Source organism: Aythya ferina (assembly GCF_964211825.1).
Source record: "Aythya ferina genome assembly, chromosome: 2".
Classification (NCBI taxonomy): domain Eukaryota; kingdom Metazoa; phylum Chordata; class Aves; order Anseriformes; family Anatidae; genus Aythya; species Aythya ferina.
The window spans coordinates 96618516-96640014 of record NC_140297.1 but is presented as its reverse complement, the minus strand read 5'-3'; the positions used below and the strand labels follow the sequence as shown (position 1 = coordinate 96640014).

General features: G+C 35.4%; 1 protein-coding gene across 1 annotated transcript in view; it reads right to left on the bottom strand.

Moving 5' to 3' along the window:
* CTNNAL1 (catenin alpha like 1) overlaps window positions 1-21499 on the bottom strand; it is a 53651-nt gene that overhangs the window by 7314 nt on the left and 24838 nt on the right. The window contains exons 4-12 of the mRNA XM_084507608.1: window positions 21358-21477; window positions 19478-19567; window positions 19036-19206; window positions 17813-18013; window positions 15011-15097; window positions 11031-11189; window positions 8940-9032; window positions 8480-8630; window positions 3041-3078 (exon numbers count right to left, since the gene is read on the bottom strand). Of these exons, the coding sequence (XP_084363734.1) occupies window positions 3041-3078; window positions 8480-8630; window positions 8940-9032; window positions 11031-11189; window positions 15011-15097; window positions 17813-18013; window positions 19036-19206; window positions 19478-19567; window positions 21358-21477 (1110 nt within the window). The remainder of the gene's footprint in view (window positions 1-3040; window positions 3079-8479; window positions 8631-8939; window positions 9033-11030; window positions 11190-15010; window positions 15098-17812; window positions 18014-19035; window positions 19207-19477; window positions 19568-21357; window positions 21478-21499) is intronic.

The window sequence follows — 21499 nt, the reverse complement described above, 5'->3', positions numbered from 1 at the left end:
CTGCAATTCGCTGCTCTGAGTTTAGCTGTCATGTCATTTCTCTTTCCCATCCCCAAGTTTTTAAACATTTTGAATCTTATCAATGTCTACCCAGACTACACACTGTAATTCTGCCAATGTATTAGAGATAGGACAAGCTGATCTCACAGCAAAAGATTTAGAAAAAAAAAAAGTATGAATTGATGCTCCTTGTCATTTAAGTTTTACTACACTGTGTATATTGCCTTAAAACTAATATTTCTTGAACAGCAGTCTTAAAAGAAGAAACAAATACAAAGCCAAACTAGATTCCTATTTACGTACAAACTTTGGGCTACAAGATACGGCAAAAATTTAAGCTGCTGAGTGAAAGGTATTCAAGAAAACCAGCACGTATTTCTCTATCCACAAATAACTAAAGAAACCTCAAAATGTTTGTCAACTTTGTAGTTTTCTCCACACTCACACTATTTGAATAAAAAAATTGGTAAAAAAATAAGTAAAATAAAATCACATGAGCAGTTACCACTCAACTTTTAAACCATGATTTGACATCTAATGCTACAGAGGAAAACATAGCTGTGCATTAAGCACACATATGAATTGTCACCACTGCTCTGTCCTCAGCTAGGACACCTAGGATGCCATTCATACCAACAAGCAGCTCTGTTGCAATTAAAGGAACAAAAAGGTAAACTAATTAGATCTACAGGAACAGTGTGGTTTTGTGGAAGGAACAGCTTTGGCATTAGCCATGGACAGCAGACCAGCTCCCCCAAACCTATGCAACCTGCAAAATTCAAAAGACAAAATTCCAGAAGAGAGCAAAGGAGAACTGTTTAAATCTTGGGAAGAAAAATAAAAATAAAAATCAGTATTTTTAAAACACATTGGTTTGTATGCCTTAAAATGTTTAGTCAGATGTTGGCTGAAGCTCAGAAGCTATGTAGCTTAGTCAAACCAGAACAAACTGACAGGGACAAAAACCCTACCAGATCACCAACCCAGTCTGTTTTCCAGTGCCAGTCTTTTATGCCACAGCTGTGAAATTCACCTGTGGCAAGTGGGCTCTGCTCCTGTGCTTGGCATAAGTCTTGCTGAGGCTTGTGAGTGACAGCAGGCCTCAATGTGATCAGTCCTTGAACTGGGCAGGTTGGTAGCAGTGGGGCCCCAGGCAGAGCCCATCCCCATGAAATCTCTCGTGGGCAGTAATGAAGGAACCTCAGCTTGACTACAAATCTGTCACTTTATCTAATAAATACTGAGCCTCATGTCTTTCTTCTCCATAACCAAAGGAGAGGTCATCTTGACACAATTCCTCTTATCTATGGAGTGTGGTGAAGCCTGACTTCTTGCCTCACCCCTTTAATGCCTGTTTATATGATTGAGGCCTTGGATTGTCAGGGCTCCCTCTGATTGCACTGGGGCCCTGCGGTGTGACTAACAGACAGGGACACGACTAAGCATTAAGAGGAGGGGGGCTGCACAACCTGATTCCTATATAAATTGTCTGATCTGAATTCTGGAAAATTACTGACCAAATGACAGTGGCCTCGCAATCCTACAAATAGTGATCCCAAACAAGAACTCTTAGAGATCTCCAGGGTCCATAGCAGGCTGCACCCTCAGTGTCCCCCAGCGCTGGGATGCCTCTCAGGGTACCCTGAGGAGAAGTGCGCCTCAGGGCTGACTCCTCAAGGAACAAACTCATCCACGGATAAATGCTGACAAGGGAGAAGGGCGAGTAATTCACTCTAGGGAGGTTATTTTGAAAGCACACAACTGGATTTAGAAACACCGCTCCCCCTCAGGACCCTGCAAGTAAGCCTCGAGTGAATCTTGCCATTCACAAATCTTTAACTATGCCACTGTTCCTATTGTAGCAAATTTCTTTAGATCATTATTAATTGACTAATATGTAGATAGCGATCAAGTGCTAATAAAAATCACATAATATAACTTTATCTGCTCTAAAAGTATATAACAAATCCTTAATCGTTGCTACATTACAGTTGCATAAATCTAACTCCACGACATCACCCATGCTCACCCAGCCTACAATTATATTCTATTTAAATTGCAGGTTGGATTTAAAATGGATGACCTTTTCTCTTACCCCTTTTTCATTAAGGGTCAGAAGTATAATACTGTGTTTCAAGTCAAAGAATTGCACAACAGAAGACATGGGGACTATTTCACACTTAAATTCCTCAACATTACAGGTTAAGGAGAGAAAGCAAGGAGAGAAAGAAACAACCCAGAACTTACTGTACACCTTCTGAGATTGTTCTTCCCCTTCCTCATCCCAGTGGAAAAAATTTGTATGTAACAAGCAAGTTAAATGACTTATTACAAGGTTTAGGTGGTTTCCTAATGTAGAAATGCTCTTAGAAACAAAGTAATTAATATCAGTTAGTCAGCTAAGAGTATCAATTACCTCACAGCTAAGTGTGGACATTTGGTGTCACTACATTATAAATTGTTAAGATCAAATAGGGAAATGAGAACCCATTACTTGAAGAGCCTAGGATATGCCTAAGCATGTCCAATTCCTCAAAATAGGCCAACTCAGAAATCAACACCAAAAAAAGTCAGAGTACCAAGACTTATTTTACAGTACATTGAGTGTATTCTTACTATTTTAATAGTGACCAGGCATTTAGTATTACACAGCATAAGAGTCAAGTATGTCGTACAAAATGTCACATTAAAAAAACAGGAATTAAAGGTCACCTACAACTTTAGTTATTAAAACATACTCAAAACTAGGGTAACTAGTCATGTAATATGTTTATTATTCAGTTAGTAAATGTACAAAGTTTGGTATTTTACTGACAGTCATCCAGTCAAGATGCATGTTAGAGCTTAGTGATATGGTTTAGTGGAGGACTTGTTAGTGTTAGGTCAGAGGTTGGACTAGGTGATCTTGGAGGTCTCTTCCAAAATAGGTGATTCTGTGTTACTAAGACATTGCCATATCCTCATTAAATGCAATACAGAAAGAAGTCAATTAGTTAACAGAATGTATAACATATATAAAACAGTCCCAAGAGCAACTTACCCCTGGTCTGGGCAGTGACAGGTAGACACGCTTCTCTCCTAGGAAGAACACACATTTACACCAAAATTTGTATGCAGATCTTAATAATCAGACCACATGCCTTACTTTGTCCTTCCTCAAGTTGCATTACTACATATAAAAGTGAATTACTTACCTGTAATTTGAATATTGAAGAGGAACAGCACTCTATCTTGTGTTTTCAGAAAGAGACAAGCTAAGAACTTCTGTTTAGATTGTAGCTCTCAGTAACTGGCACTTAAGTATCTGAACAGCTTTACTCCTTAAGATTTCTAGTCCCCAGCATGCATTCCCAAGTAAGAAACTCTCTCTGGTGACTAGTAGCTATCCACTACATGCACTTGTGTTGTTGCCAAATACAGAACATACTGTGGTAGTTACATGTAAGGCTTTTCTTGGCCTTGGATGGTATAAAATTTGAAGTAGGCAAAGTCAATAGTGAGAGAGATATAAGAAAGCTGTGGAGTTTCTGCTGATTTTTTTTTTTAAGTAACAATAATAAAACCCCTATGTTGTAGTGTACTATATGTATCCCATGCGCTCTATATTTTATGAAGTATTATGTATCATTTTACACACTTACTGAATTGAATTATTTCTTATATCCCCAGGATTCTCAGTTATTCCAAGTCCAAGCAAAATAAATTGAGGGGAAAAAAAAAAAATCTTTTCAGGTATTAACTGAAAGTGGTTAAGAAGAATTTATTGGCAGGTGGAAACAAAGCCAGGACTAATAGCCTACTATTAGAGCTCCAGTTACCAGACAATCTAAATATCAATAAAGACTCACATTTATTACAACAGATTCAGGAGAGGAAAGTCTGCTAAATAAAAACGAGTAAATAAATAAAATCCTCAGAGTTAGTGAAAAATACATGCATCCTGAAGAAACAAAGGACTGAGATAATGAATATCGGTAACATGTTTGCCTGGAGATAATGCACTGGACAAACAATGAGCAACAGTAAAACAGGAATAAAATGTTATTTCAGCCTCTTGTATCAACTCCTAAAGAAATTCCAGTTAGAATGCTCAGAGGACGACCCTGTTACGCATTTATGATTTTTTTGAAAGGATGCTCTTTATCTCCTGACACCATAGAAAGATCATGAGCTCCACGTTTAGGCAACGGACTTTTAAAAAATAAATTGCAGCAAATTGACAAGTATCCCACAACCCACTTGATAAGTATGGGAAATTGAACTCTTCCATGATCACCTCTCAGTTTTACAAAAGGGTGAGCTATCAGGGCATAAGTTGCCTATTTGTCTAAGAATGCAGTTATTTAGATATTAGTTGCCTACACATACATACAAGCACACCAGATTTCTGAGTAAAGACTGACAAAAATTATGTGAACCACTTTACCACATCCCCTGTGTCAAAACATCAGCTAAACAGGATGCAAGAAATCATGTAAGAAGTACCAAGAACAAAAGCTAAATGCTATAGCATAAAAAAATCTCCTTAACGCTATGTAAAAACATGCGCCCTGTTAAAATGAAAGAGTTCAAAAGCCCAGAAAGCTTTGACACAGATGGAAAAGAAATACATACTGAGAAGACAAATGCAAAAGAGGTGAGCGTTCAGAATTATGTCAACTGCACTGGAAGAAGTGGTAAACAGATATAATAATAATCAAAAAAATGCTTTTGCTTGTCTACCAATTCCCATTATTTGGCTTTGGAAGGCTGAATTACTTACCATATTCAGAAAGAGGAAGGATCTGCCTATTTCTTGGAATGTTAATTAAAACCCACCCCCACTCTGAGTGGACCCACAGATATCATTCCTTTTAGAAGCACAGATCTACTCAAGCCAGAGATAATCCTCCTTCATCAGAAAAATCAGAAAATACATCTACAACAGTACAAGCACAAAATTTATGTTTGATTTCATAAGCAGAATACATGTTTTTTTCAGGTGTTTAATTTTCATATTTTGGAAGTTGGATCTAGGCTAAAATACTAAATGGCTTTCTGCTGTATTATGATCTTCCTTTCACTTATTCCAGTCTGCCTTTGTTTTCCCTAATGGGCTCATCCACCTCCACTGGATGAGCCGAATCACTCGTTTTTTGTGATCCTCCCTGTAGAGGTGCCCATCACTCAGGCTGCCCTTAGCTCAGATAAGGTAAGGCCAACGCTATGCAGAACGGGTCTCCTCACTGATTATATGAAGTTTTAGGATTAGCAAAGTAGGTCCAGCTCTACCTTACTCGACAGTTCCACACAGCACAAAGAGATTTTCAAAATGTACTTGAAAGTGCAGCGCTCCTCCCTCCCTACCCCTCAAAACGTGCCCGCTTCTATTTAGGCATTTTTGGTGTGATTCCATGTCAACTGAATGAAAACATGGCTTCATTTCCAACCTAAACTTTGGTCTCAATCCATATGAATTCTGAACCTTGTTATCAGAAATACCTAGCTTTCAGGTATGAAAGAAACACCGGATAAGGAGTTACGCAATTGCTTGATAAAAAACAAAAGTTTAAACAATGAGAACATCCCGTAATCATAAAAATGCTTATTTTATTAGATGTGTCCAGCACATTTAGTCACCATTCAGTTTCTTGCCTCTTATGCGGTATTCTGTACTCTCTTACAGAGCCAAACATTTACATTAGTGGTACAAAAATACAAGTTTTTAAACGGAGGAGAAAAAAATATATTTATACACCTTCTTACTGTAGTTCTATCTTTTGTTAACACACAATCACAATTCTACTAGGAATAAAGCACTTGTTACATTGTAGTGTAAAATAAAGGTACTTTTTTACCAACCTCAACATTAAGACAAGTAGCATGAGTTACAAGAAGAGTAAGTCAAATCTTATAAAATATTGTGAAACTCCATTGTGTTTGGAGCAAGAATGGCATTCACAAAACTTCTATAATCTCTTAGCAAACAAATATTTTAGTCTAATTTATTAATTGGGTTATCTGTAGTGTTTTCTCGAAGAAAAAAATGTTGAAAGTGGTGAGGTAACTTTAGGGTATTTTTTGAAAGCAAAGAGGTGAGAGTAATTTGGGTGGGATTTTTGTTTCTTTCAAGAGTCACCCTGAAGTCCAACAACAGAAAACAAGCAAAGAAAAAAAAAATGGGCACAACACGGAGGAAAATTTTGTAGAAAACCAGTGGATATAGAAGACCAAAATTAATTCCAGGGAGATAACTGATAGTTCATATAAAACCATCCAGATTCACTGAGAGAAATCCCTTACTAGGCTGGGCCATGCAACAAGCAAAATGGAGACAAGATTTCTTAAACATCTTTTTGGCAATACAAGACACAATGCACCTAAGGAAATGTAAAGTATAGAAGATATGCTCATTATCTTACCAAAGGTAGTATCAGAACACTTTATACTGAAGGAAAGACTGGGGAAACAAGAAACACAAACTGACACAGACTCATCTGCCTAACCAACCAGAAAAAAACGTCTTTGCTGCACTCAGGCCCACATAACCCTATACACTTTTCCATGCTCAGCAACCTACCCATCCTCTTCTTTTTCCTTCAAGCAACAATGTTAGGGAAGCTTTGTGAAATGATGCTTTAACAAAATTGGAAAACATCCATTTAAGGAAAATGCCTGTTATCTGCTGACAACATGCACAAGAGAAGAGAAAGTTATTAACTAAAGGAGATGCTGGTAATATGCCATAACGCTTCAAGAACTATTTGTTTTGAGAGCCAAGTGTATGCTTTGCTGTGGCTGCATGGTTCTTGTCTTAATATCTTTAACTACATTAATATTTATACAAATAGACACACACACATACAGATATGGAAAAGTTATCACTTAACTCTGCTAGACCATTGCAAGAATATGAAAAAAAATAAAATCAACTGAAAATCAGCTCTGCAAATTTCAAATTTATTGCCATACATCAATATTAGAGTAATACTGTGTTTCTAATTGTATTATGTAAAATGTAATGCTATGTTTAGAGAAAGTTAATACGTCCTTGGCTCTCAAAACAAAAGAAAAAAAGACACTGAAGGTTAAAAGGCCCACAAATAGGATCTCTGATCTAATAGATTGCTACACATCTTTATATAGCATTCCAGACTAAGGTGGAAGAACAAGTAAGATAACAATCACATATTTCTCACATTCCTAATAATGTGTGCTACCCACAATTATTGTAAACCCACTCAGAATTTCACTGTATGTTTTCCTTTTACAAATCTTCAGGCAGAGACACACATTCATCTAACAACCAGCAGCAACAATTTAAGCTATCGCTGTCCTGTGGTTGCTTGTTTACTGCCCTCACAACAAAATTGGCAGAAAAGAAGTACTTGCATGAAAACTCAATCAAGTAAGGAAAATTAAACTCCCAAAATAAGCTCTAATAATGAAAAAATAGTCTCATGTTAACAGCAAGATGAAGGACTTTATCATTGATAAAGTGTCATCTAACCTGAATAAAGAGTTACTTTTTTCTGTATCTTAGGTACAAAAAGTTGAAGTCCCTGTATCTGTCCCTAAATCTGAACTTTTTAACCTGAGCAATATTCTTAGAAATACAAGACATTCAGTATTATTATATATTACATTCTATCTGTATGCAATTATACTTTAAAGACTGAAACACACAGCCGCAAGAAGTATAACATCAGGCTACAATAAACACATAATTTGAAAAAAACAACACTGAATAAAAACAAAAAATAAAATATTTTTTTTTGTTTTGTTTTTAAAGTAAACACAGATCTGTCTGGTAAAATTCCAGCGTTCTCGTCTACATGTTGTACAAATACCAATAAACTTACCAACCAAAGAAAATATCCCAAGATTGTGCAGATCCATCAGAGATTCCATCCAGGAGAAAGGACAGCAGTTTAAAAATCAAACAACTACATTCACTACATTATGAAGTAAATACAATGCAAGAATGCAAGCTGACATTACAGAATATATTTGTATATATATTATCCAGAATATAGGAAATGAATTAAACATGCCACACAATCAAGTTATATCTTGATTGTCATGAATTATCATGTCCTATTCAAATCAAAAGGTAGGATGAAAGCCTTAAATCACTAATATTTGGGCACCACTGGCAAAGAGTGGTGTCGAATACTTCTGAGTACTTTGAAAATTTCCATTCAATTTTGCTGAAAGTAATCACCATGCAGGAAGTTAAACATTCTTAATATTACACAAACAAGGCCTTTAAATTTCCAGCTATGTTTTTCCTTGAAAAACATACCCTAATTCAACATCTTTACAAAGTGAAGAAGATATTTGCGTATTACCACCCGGATTTCACATTGCTGTATGGGATATGGGACAGTGTATTGTGCTCTTGTCTTAAGAAAGCAGTATTTCTTAAATCACAGCTAAAATTCTTAGACTACATTTGTTTTAGAAACTTAATTTTTCTATTTGTACATAGCATTCTTACCTCTTCTTCCTTCAAACACGTCATTGATTTCTCTCAACAGCATAGACATGTCACTCAGCTGAGACTCCCAGGCCTCACAGAACACCTCCAGATTTTCTTTTGCAATCTTGCTAGATGGATGCAATGCCAATGTTTCTACAGCAGAAATTATCTGGACAGAGAACAAAATATTTGCTATTGTAAGATGTCCTGGTAAATAGTGTTGCACATGAATTCACAAATGCCTCCACAGGCAAACCACAAAATTTAAACCATTACTATTTTATGTTTATAGTATATTCATCTGACACTTGCAGGTTTGATTATCTTCCTTGTGCATTATTTTAGCCAACACCCAACACTGAACTGTAACTCTTTCTCGGAGCTGCTTTGAACAGTTCAATGTGAGGTTTCCAAAGAACTCATGCAAGTAAGTTTTATTTATGTCCAGTTGAAGTGGCTAGATAAAAGCTAAGCATACCTGTGGGCCAGTGACCTGAAAGGTATCTTCTGCATGTATGCACGTAATCTCAAGGGGCTCTGTTCCAGAAACATGCCTCAACAAGCGACACATCTAAATATATACATATATATATATTAAAGAGAAAAGAATGATAAAAATATGGTTTCATTAGTAATGAGAAAAGGCACACACATACACAAAATTACTGACAGTCCTGTCAGAAACTTACTGGGGACTGCACAACTTGGTGTTTCTCAGGGAGTATTTACAATAAAGAAAAAAATTCCTGGCTTGAAAGGTGTAGAAGAATCACCAGGAGAAATAAAATTATTAAAAAAAAAAAAAAATCATTCCAACAACAACAATTTCACACATAAATATACCTATGACTTAATAAATCTGAAAGTAATCAGACATCTACAGAACCTGGAGAAATTTTGTAGCATAAAAGACATCAGAACAGGCTTATTCAGCAATCATCAGCCATGTGGAAAACTTAGGCTTTCATCATCCAGAGGACTGAATTATCTTTGAGCAAAACAATGCCATTTTCACATAGGGAAGAAGTATTGTTTACTTCCACAGTAAGCAAAAGGTAGGCACCCATGTTTTTGTAGTAAGATTAAAAGTGAACTTTGGGCTGAAGATGAACACTGAAGGTTTCAGATTGGAAAATTCAGAATTTATAAGACACAGATAACACACTAAACTACACCTTGTCCATTACCAGAAAGCATTTAAGGCCTAGCTACAAATACTCTTTTACCTCACAATAATGCCTGGAAAAAAAAAATCAGTGTCTCCCTAAAAGAGGAACATTAATTAGTCACAGAAAAAAGGGACATTAAAACTGAAATTATAAACATCCAGAGTTGATTTGTTAGTCCCTGAAGTTCGAGCACGTTGCTTCTGCATAGTCACAATACTGGGATGAATTCTCAAGCTTCATATTAAATCAGAATTTTTTAGAAATTGAGTACTAGATATCACACAGGTATAGCTACCAGTGTCACCACATTCCAGATCAAAATGATACATATCTTTTTGTATCTCCTGCTGGTGCAGTTACTTCTGCTCCACCTTAAGACCATAGTATATTACAGAATTTGTAGAAGTGAAGCAAAACCACGTATGCACACTCTTATTTTATTTTTAAACAGTTGGAATTATGCAAAAGGTTTTCTGGCTTACTATAGAGAAAGATAAGGGAATTGGGAAGTTCAATTTAAATAGATACCACAATTTGCATTCTGACAAATTCACACTAAAATTGCATAAATGCTAGAATTCCAGAAACAGTCCTAAATATTCCTGGTATAAGAAGCTCAAGTCTTCCTCAGTCCATCTACTTCAGTGCTCCAACACTATCTTAGCAAGCCTTGCTCTCAAACCACTTGCTTCTTCATGCAACTCACTACATCTACTTAACACCACACATCACAAATATGGTAGGCAGAAAGGCAATCTTTCTGACCTTTGAAAGGAACAACGACAAAAAAATAGGTCTTACTCTCCTGTTCACATGTATGAGTAATGAAATACAAAACTTTGGATGCAATAATATCTGCAGTATGTAAACATTGTTGTTCACAAAGAATAAAAGATTTTCTGTGATCCTCTAACTGACCAAAAAAAAAATCAAAAAAATCTTCAAAACAGTGAAATTCATTGGATTGAGAAACTTAACCTTAGGTTCTCAGCATTCTTAAAATAAGTCTTTGGGTTCAGCTGTTGCTGGATTCCCACTGTTTGAAGAAAAGGCTATAATCTCTACTTGGATCTAGAAGCCTACATTTTCATGAATACTTTAGCCCCAAAACATGCATACAGATAACACCAAGTCAAACAATGAATTTAAGTGCAGACCCAGGAGAATTGGTAAGACCGTACAATGTACACCCCATTTACAACAGCCATATGCCACAATTATACACCTGGCTCAGACCATACCAAGAACACCACAAAATTCAACAGTATGCTAGGAAAATAATAATAATAAACAACAATGAAAAGAAAACAGACCATAGCCTTCCTAAAAAAATAGATTAAGACAAATCCAGCCACACATTTGCTATGTGCCTTATAAAATCAAAGCAACCATGAACTCACCTCGACAAGTTGTTCTTTCTGCTCTGATAGCTTGCAAGTATATTCTGCTACAGCTTCGAGATTTCCTTCTACTCCTGTGATTTTTAATGCTTTGAGAACCATATGATCTGTATGGTATTTTAGAAGATCTGCCGCCAGAGATGTTGCTGCACCGTGGACCTTGAATAGCATTAAAAAAAGGAGAGATAAACCTTGGAAGGAAATAAATGCACCCAGTATCAAACTGAATCAACTTAATAATCAAGTGATTTTTTCAAGAAGCAAAAAATTTACTGCTATGAAAGCTCATAGACAGCCTGGGGCTTTAATTCTTCAGTTATTATTCAAAGTACAAAGATATATAATCCACTACTCTCAAAAATAACCCAACCAAACATGAAGAGAAACAAAAGAGCAGCTGGGTAGAGTCAGGACATGAGATTATAACACAGCTGCTTTCTGATGATGTTACAGCTGGAAAAAAAACAGGTGCCTAAATTCACAGGGCACCAAGTTCAGCATAAGCATGGCACAGTGACCAATCTACTTCTCATGAAGAACACACATTAACAGAACAAAGCTGCAACATCTGAATCTATAATGCATTAGAAATTAAATTTCCAACAATGAATTGCCAGAGATGCAAAGAAAAGCTTGAAAATAATCAATTGGCTTGTGACACAGCTTTAGAAAAGTAAAAACCTCCTTTTCTGCAAGGAGCTTGAGGCCAGAGATAGATCTTTGAGCAGTCTCAAAAATTCTCACCCTACATTCCCAACAAGTAAGGAAAAGATCCCCTTTGAAATGCATCCTTAAATCCGAACACTTTCAGACTCATGGATCTGCTCAAAATGTGTTGTTAAGGACTCTGCTTGGCAAGAGCTATCAGCAACAGCTGCTGCTGGTTCTAGTGACTAGTCATACTGGCTTTACCTATGCCCTGTAACCAGCCCCATCTTAAAAACATGAGTAAAACAAACACAGCATCCTGTTTTAGAAATAGCAGAGCATTCTTGTGATTGTTGAGTCTTGTAATATTCACTTTACTGGATTGAATTGAATATACAACACACTTGGCTGTTCAATAAGGTTATTTTTCAAGTTCTTATGAATTCAAAGACCTTGATAATGTGATGCCGGTGAGCCTTGGCTGTGGAAAGAATAGGATGTTTTCTAGAATATGTATTTTTTCTCCTTGGAGTCTACCTGTTTTCCTCCCTTCCCCTATGTAGTACTATGCAGCATCATAGAATCATTTAGGTTGGAAAAGACCTCTAAGAAAATCTAGTCCAACCCTTAACATAGCACTGTCATTAAACCATATCCCTAAGCTCTATGTCTACAAGTTTTTTGAATATCTCCAGGAATGGTGACTCAGCTTCTTCCCTGGGCAGTCCATTCCAATGCTTTACAACCCTTTCAGTGGAGGAATTTCTCCTAATATATAACCTAAACCTGCCCTGACACGACTTAAGGCCATTTCTTCTTGTCTTACCACTTGGTGCTTCAGAGAAGAGACCAATCCCCACCTTGCTATAGCCTCCTTTAAGGTAATTGTAGTGTGTGACAGGTCTCCCCTGAGTACTTCCTATGCAGTCCAAAATTAAGAGGTTATGTTTGATTCTCTCCTTTCCTTTTTTTTTTTTTTTTTTTTTTTTTTTTTTTAATTTAATGCAAGAAACCCGGATTGTTTCCTTAAAACCTTCTACTACTTTTTAACAGGAAGAAATAATGCTATGACAATGTATTATGAACTGTTTATATGGTGTTGCTTACATGTCATTAAAAATTAGCACAAACTGCTAATCTCTGATACGAAGTGAGCTCTGAAGAAAGGATATCTGCAACTTATAATGCTGAAGTAGGAGCTAGCAATTCTCATTTATATATAGACTACACTGTGATTACCTTTTCATTAGAGATTCTTTTCATCATGATCTAAAAAAGAAATTTTCAGAGCATTAAGCAGGAAAATGATCTCAGGGAAGGAATGTACCTCTAGTTTCTTTCATAAAGTGACAAGAGGTGGGGAAATGCTATTATAACAAAGTTGTATTGTGTTCTCAGCAACCCAGGCTATTAGAACGTTTAAATTAGTGTCACAGTATTTAATTTCATCAATAGAGAGCCTGTTTACTGACTGATACATGGTGGCACCAGAAGTCAAAGACTGGCAGGACAGTCCTCAACCAAACACTCTGGCTACTCTGGGATCAGATACAAATCCAATCACTGCACATAATACTCTAAATTTTTTTCTACTGATTAGCATTAATCTTGCACATTTTAAAAAGCTCTCACTAAGAAAGCTTTTGTACTTTACAGGTCACAAAATCAAGGCATACAAAACTAAGGGTTGTTAGTTTAAAAATTCAAACCCACTCAGATTGTTCCACAATTTCTAGAATAGCTTCATACACTTTTACTTGCATAATGTGGGACTAAATCACAGGGCATAGGTAACCCACTATTTTATATTTTATGCCACCTCTTAGCTAGTTTACAGAGGTAATTTTCTTTTATTGGCATCTGAAAAAGTTCTTTAACATAAGTGTAATGAGTATGTACTATTTGTTGCATGGTGTTTTCACAAATAGAAGTCTGTGGGCAAGACAGTATGGTAAGAACTACATTTATGGAGCTAAAAAAAATCCACAATATTTGTAATTTCTTCTACATACTACATGCCAGCTGCTTTAGCTTTATGATCTCTTTAATTACATAGTTTCATACTATTTTGACTAGGAATCCTTTCTTCTCATTCAGTACACAGGAACGATGTCACCCAGAAAGGACAGTCTTACAGGGGAATGTCACTCTGGAAATGCTCTGCTACTGATTTACTACATAACAATGACCAAAGCAAAAAATAATTAGTCAAAGAGCACAGATTATGTATACTCCATTTCCTGGGGGCCCAACACACTGCCTAGCAGCAAAAGTGCAAGGAGCTTAACAGTACCTGAAATAGATTTGAAACACTGTTCAAATCTTCAGGACAGCTGCAGGAATTATTATAATCCACAGGTTCAAATTTCTCATTTTGCCTCTATTAAAAAATACACAGCATGATTTTTAAGCAGCCATAGTTAGCATGTGAGAGGTAACGAAACCAGCTGAAAGCGGTTTGTTAGCCAAGTATTTCCATTTAAAGCAGCTCGGAACACAGTCTGAGCAAGTTCGCTGAGTCTCTCTAACATCATTGTACTGCTCTGTAGGCTTGTATATAAACCTTTCTTATCCTTAATGTTCATTTTGCCATCTGTTTAATGGAATAATAGTAGGGAGGACTTTAAAAAGATATTTGAATGCTTTTCAAATATTTCAGAAGCTGCCAACAGCCGGTAATTCTTTATTTGGCTCAAATCTGTGGAACAGACAAGGCACCAATGCTATCCATAAAGAGAAAGGGAGGGAGGGGTAAGGTGGGACCCTGATCAATAAGTGCAATCCATCCCACGTGCCAAATGAGGCAGCTATCTCATATTGTATGTAAAGATTGGTATCATTTGGCACGCTTGCATTTAGGAAAAGAATGATTACAACGAGCACATACACAGCTGCCAACTATCCAGAAAAATACCTCACTATAATGCATAGTCATAATATACTTCTGCTTTAGAAGTCAATAAAGGAGGTCATATACAACTAATATGTTATTTATTTAAGAATATACCATATATGTGTACTTTGCAGGCATACACAAGCAAAATTTAGCCGTTACATTCAAAGTAACAATTACACACATGGTACTTACTACCAAGCACCTTTTTATTTGATTCTTGTCAGAGCCAGCAAACCAACAGATTTCTAATCAGTTATAAGAAATTAAATAGAAGGTGATTGCATATTAGCTCGCTTATGTAATTCTGATTTGGCTATTCTTATCTATAAATAGATACTAGTGTTTTCGGATCCAGGATCCTATTTTACAGCTTTGTATCTGAAAAGTAAAAAATGCAAGGCTTTCTTCAGTTTTTGTTTGTTTAAACTGGACTTACCTCTCTTTTAAGTTCATTCATGCACTGGCATGTTTTTAAAATGGCTACTTCCAAGTCTTCCATAAGATCCTTGGTCTTCTGGTTTTGCTACAAGCCAAAGAAAGCAAGTAGACAATAAATTATGTGCACATACACACACACAAAAAAAAAAAAAAAAAAACCCACACAGTAAATACCACCTTCACATATTACTTCAAGTTTCTTTAGAAGACAGTTATTTAGTTCTAGATGTAATGTTTTCATTTGCATATACTGTGTAGATTTTACTTGAAGAATTCCTTTATAGAGATATTTATCACTGATTCAAATCTAAAATTAATAGTGATGAAAGCTAATTGACTGTTTTGGTTCAAAAGAAATTTTATTTCTGAATCTCACTGACCTCTTTTCAGCAAAGCATTTCATTAAAATTTAAAGCTTCCCAAAACCTACTTTAGGATGTTTATACAGAAAAGTAACATTATTTTTTTTTCCTATTTAATATCAACAAACACCTTTCACAAATAAAGTGTGACCTAAAAAGTTATATTAAATATATATTGAATTTAAAAAAGGCAGCATCCTTGTAAGACTTTAGATCATTGTCTAATTTAAAAAACTATGGTAGCTACATTTTGTTGAGTTAGCTTCAAGACAGAGCTCCAACTTCTGCAAAAAAATACCCATCTGTGAACAAAACAAATGTCAAAACACATACAATGGGAAAAGTAGCAGTGAGTTTGCATCCACATCCATAAGATATTGGAAACAATTATCCAAGGTGGGGACCTTCAACAAGGCCACAGCTGCAAAAGCGCTAACCCCTCAGAGTATAATTTACATAAACACAGACACAAAATGTCTCAATTATTTTAAAGGAAAAAAAAAAAAATCCTCCAAACTAGTATCATCATTTCCTCAGGTATTCTTATCTGTTCCAAGTCTCAAAGCTACCTGCCCCTCAAATATAACACAGTTTTACAGAAATTACTTAAAGAAAAGTAACATCACAAAATCATTTAACACAAGGATCATAATATTTTATATTCACTACAGTGTCCTTTTTTATTCTTTTATGTATTAATTTAGTTTAGTTTCTTTCTTGTGCAACTTTTTTTTTTTTTTTTTCAATAAACACGTCTGAAAGAATTTTCCAGTTCAAATAAGCTTACGGGAAAACCTAAACCAGGACACTACCTTCCAATTTTACAAGCTCAAACATAAACAGCAAGGATTTCAGAAACACTTAACTTTCAGTCAATAGCATTAGATTCTCTGGTGTGTCCCAGCTAGTTTGCATTCACACAGAAGAATACAAACAAGCAGGCCAGTGATGCCAGTCTATAATTTAAAATTGATCTACATTACAAAACACTTCTGTTTTAAAATCCTGAAGACTCACAGTTACTCTGCCTGCTGAAAGGAAGTACGATGAGTGAAAATGGAGATAAGAGCTCTGCATATCCCCCAGTTCATGTATCCCAAGGCATGAAAGTATTTTGATTATCAACAATTCCATGTGAATTCCATTAAGTCCCTCAGAAAATGTTCCCCCTCTGACAAAGCTGCTGAGCTAAAAATGAAAAGCCGCTTCAGTGAGCTGATACTGTTTTAACTGCAGAGTCCTCATTCATAGCTAGGCTGGATTATTAATTAATGTAAATATTTAATGCATAAGCACACATGCACACTCAAATATTTTCACGGATCATATATATGCATAGTTTTGTACTAGGCTCTCATTTCTATCACCTGAAATGTAGCATGTAAATCATCTAGAGGTGATGAGTTTCCACCAGTAATACAGCTTAGAACTACCCAAGCTAAACGGTTTTAGTTTCTTATTGTAATCTATGCAATAAGCATTCTAGATGTGTCTTCTTTTTAATAACAACATTCTGTATTATCAATAAGATTTATATGCTCTTCAAACTGCACTACTGCATTAAGAACAGCTGATGACTACATCTGATTCAAAGAGGAGAAAAGGAAGAAAAATGCCTTCGCAGAAGTAATACATTCAGTATTAAATGTATCCTATACTAGTACACATCTGCCATATTTCAGACTATTAAGATTTTGTGTTACACATTTCCTTAGGAACAAGATTGAAAGGAAGTCAGTACCAGGAACAGAAACTGCATTTTCCGTCTCTGCTTTTCCTCGCCCTTTTGCATGTATTTTCTACTGTCTTCAAGGAACAACGTATGACAAACGACAGAGAGAAGCCTAACGTGCTTCTTCTCTAAAAAGCAAAATTACCATCACTGAACCTTTTTGAAAAGGATGAACAAAAATACTGTGTAGTCATAGCATCTTTTCTCTCTCATCACCCTTTCTCTCCACAGGGAAAAATAAACAAACAAATAAATAAATAAATAAAGTCAAGTTTTAGAATATTTCACTTTTCAATAGTTTAAATATTTCCAATATTCTGTTGAAGAACAGAAATATAAATGGTGGTCACTGCCATGGGATTAAGACAATTGAAGTCTCTGAAGAACCTCATCAAAAGACCTAGTTGTTTAAGACTGTGAATTGACATTTCTATTAGCCTTCTTGTTTCCACTTACAGCTTCATGAAAATTAGGCTATCATCAGGGTAGCCTAATTTAGGTGTTAATGAATCAGTAAAGCAATATCACTGGGACAGAGGGAAGACAGTATTGAACTTGCAGAAACATAGAACCTGACTTCCTTGATTAGCTAACTTACTCTGAGGGATGCAATCAATAATCTCTTCCTAAACCAGAGGAAGCATGGCATTAAAAAGTTCTTTCAAAAGTAGAGGTGAAAAGATTTACTTTGCTAAAAAGCTCTTACAGCTTGCATCCATACTGAAACCAGCTGCTCTAGTTCCATTTTAGCCTGCTTAGACAGCTCCAGAATGTGTTCTCTGTGCTCATGACTGGTATAGGCAGAATCCGTGAAGTCCTCCGTATGTTCCAGGATAACCTCCAGCATTGTTGAAAGGTTCTCTTTTGAGAGAAAATAAAGATTCTCACGAAGACCTTCCACCTTATTCTGAAAAAAAGAAAAGAAAAGAGAATTTATGTGGTTATACTGTTGTGATGGAAAGCAGATGCATCAATTTACATTTTATTTTTCTCCTCAGTGCTTTTTAGTATTCACATATTTTCAATATAATCCAATAACTGTGTTGTATCAGACCTCCAGTTTAGGGTGGGTATTTTGTTTGTTTGTTTGTTTTTAAACAAAATTCCCAAACACTCATCAGATCTAACAGCATTGTTGTCCTGCAGTCAATATGATGCTTTTCAGTTCAGTAAGTTTTAAAAATTAGTTGTGTGTTCTGTTTGTTTAATCTTTAGAAGATTTTCTACATGCATATCATCAGTTTTGAGTATTTTTCTAAATATTTACATATAGTATATTGAATACTTTGAGGGTACTTCTCAAAAATTCCAACCAAATTCTGAAGAGGGGAGGGGAAAAAATAATCAAAGTGCTTTATAGACCCTGAAGAAATAAGACACAGTTGTTTGTTAACTCTTCTTAACTGAATATGAAATTTAGATAAGCCTTTATCAGAAAAAATACACAGAGCTACAAGATACAACTTCAATTCATAACATTTCCTTTGAATGATAGTATGCTCTTCTAAATATTTGGATGAGTATCCGTGGGCATAGTTTTCAAAGTATTACCAATTATGGAGAAAAGATTCTTCAACAACAACAATTTTAATGAAGTTCTGATATCCTGATACTTAGGTTTATTCAACATTAAAAGCATCACCTCAAAACAAACAAACAAACAACAACAACAACAAAAATTTGAATTCTGAATGTATTCTAACCCAGGAGGAAATGGCAAATATCAAAAGGTATATTTTGGCCACATCAGTGAACTTATCATCACCTTTTGTCAGGTTCTTACATTTTGAGACATTTATTTAAGTTACGTTGCTAAAAAGATGTAACTCCGCCACTTGTAACTGAAGAAAATAAAATTAAAAAAAAATCAAGATTCTAGTTTTGGGTTAATTTTTAAGCTGTATAAAACAATACTTTTTCTATTCTTACCTTGAATTCTTTGATGCCAGAATATATACTGATGGGTGCCATTTCATTTTCTCCATTTGGTCTAGAGTCAGTTACAATTTCTATTACCTGTTCCAAAGCAAGTCTCATCCGATGAAAAACACCATCTTTGTTTATACGAGCAGATTCACAGTCTGGATGCCTAAGACAAGTCTTTTAAAAAAAGCAAAGTTAATGATTTCTGCTAAAACAAGTCTAAAGAATGTGTTAGAATACAACAAATTCTTTCTGTTAAAGTGCTATTGTGTTAAGCAGAATTCATAGAATTATTCAGAATATAAAGATATTCTTTTACATGTTTTTTACTCTTATACTTTTGAGTATGAAGTTTAAAGTATACCTGAGAAAGAACAGTCAGCTCTCCTGCCAGATGCGATACTCAGTGATTTATCTAAACTTTGTGAGACTGTGAATACTCACTCACCTTTGAAGCAGTTAGGAGCATCATGGTGCACTTCTCAAGAACAGCCCTAGAGGCTGCCATTCTAGCCTTTTTCTTCTCATCCTTCAAATCCTAAACACCAAAAGAAAAATGATTTGTATATTGCATATTTTGTTTACTGGTTATGAGACTGGAAAATAGAAACTCTCTTGAAGATGGACGTGTTGTGAAGAAGCGTCTTTATGACGTCTGACGACAGCTATTTTGAGCCTAGTTTATGATCTAGAACTTGCCTTTTAGACGGATTTTAATTTATGCATTTATTCTTGGTTCTTTTCAGTTCAGATTTCAAAGAAGAAAGATTGCAGAGATAGAGAATACTACATAAACTGTCACTAATTTCTTTATCCTTATCATAGAGCATTATTTATAAAACAGGAAAGGAAGCAATAAAAAAAAAAGACTAAAAATATTGTCTGAAATGGAAGAGAGGGAAAGACAGAGACAGAAAACACCATATTTTTGTTATAATGAGAGAAGGAAATAGAAAATGTATCTTTTATCTGCTTGAATATTATATTTACCATAAACCAATCAATAAAAATGTTTAAAAATTTAACAGGCTTAAAAAACAATTGCTGTATAGAAAGTACTGAGTAAAAGAACTTTCCAAGAACTCTCCTGGGAGAGGGATATAGCAGCAAAACTAAAATATACCTCCAGAAAGGTTCAGAAAAGGGAAAAAATTAGAGTCCAAACTGGTTTGAGGATGGGAGGGAGATAAAGAGGACAAAATTTAGTTCCTCAACATGTTAGAGGGCCTAACAAGAGGAAGAACTTGCGAAGCTTAGGATCTTTCCAACAGCAAAGATGGCCAACTGTTTTTTGAGTGTTAATAAATGGGCATCTGAATGCAACTTTCAATGAAACCATGCCTAGTTCTTTCCTATGCCAGCTACCCATGTGTTGTATAATACTTTTTATAAGCTGATTACATTTTTTCTTAGAACTAGCAACTTTTTAGATCTCCTTTCTACTAGGAAGTCTAAGCTCCTCATCACAACAAAGTTTAGAAAACTTAATTCCTAACCTAAGTGCATTCATTTGCTGTTTATAATTCTGTTTCTACAAAAAATAATGATTTGCATTTTACATTAAGACTCTTATTAATCATCTCAAAATACATAATGTAGAATGGGCAAAGTTGTTACTAGCTGAAAAGGGACCAGTCTACAGAATGGAATCAATCCTAGATTTACTCTAAATTAACAACAACAAAACTTTTTTCTTTGTTTGTTTTTTAAAGCTAATTTCAGAAATTCTAGCATTACATGCTGATAAATCTGACCAGACTCAAGAATTTCTGGCATACTAACTATAATTATATTAAATAAAAATACCTTGAGGGATGTTTCCTACCAGTAAAACTAACAGCACCACACAGCAGCCTACACACTGTAAAGTGAGCATATCAAGCATATTCAACAGCATTTAAAAAAAAAATAAAAAAATATAAGCAGATGCTTTAATATAATGTAAAGATTTCAGTTCTTCTGTTTTCAAAGCCTCTTATTATGTGCAAACATCAATTGTTTCTGTCAAGTAACAGCAGACAGATTCTTTACCACAGTAACAAGCCAGAAATGCTAGAGCCAAGGACAACAAATGAAGCTAAAGCACATCTCAGATGACATGCATCTAGGCTTCTGGAAGATAGACACAGCAAACACCCCAGGCTAAGCTTTAAAACCAAAGGAGGTACTTTGGGTGGGGCAAGGAGAAAAATTTGGGTTTCAGAGACAGAACATCAGCATTGTTTTGCTTTTTCATAGTTAGTAATCACAGAAGAACATGAATCTTCTAGTGAAGCAGGTGAAAAGTGATATTCATAACATTTCTCATACATTTTTATTAATACTTACATTTTGCCGGTCTCCAGTTAAATGGGCAAACTCAACCATTTCATTTCCAAACTGGCTGAATATTTGTACAAATTCTTGAAAGCTACTGACTTTTTCTAGCTGTTCCATTGTTGCAAGAACCTGAAAGACAAGGGAAAAATAC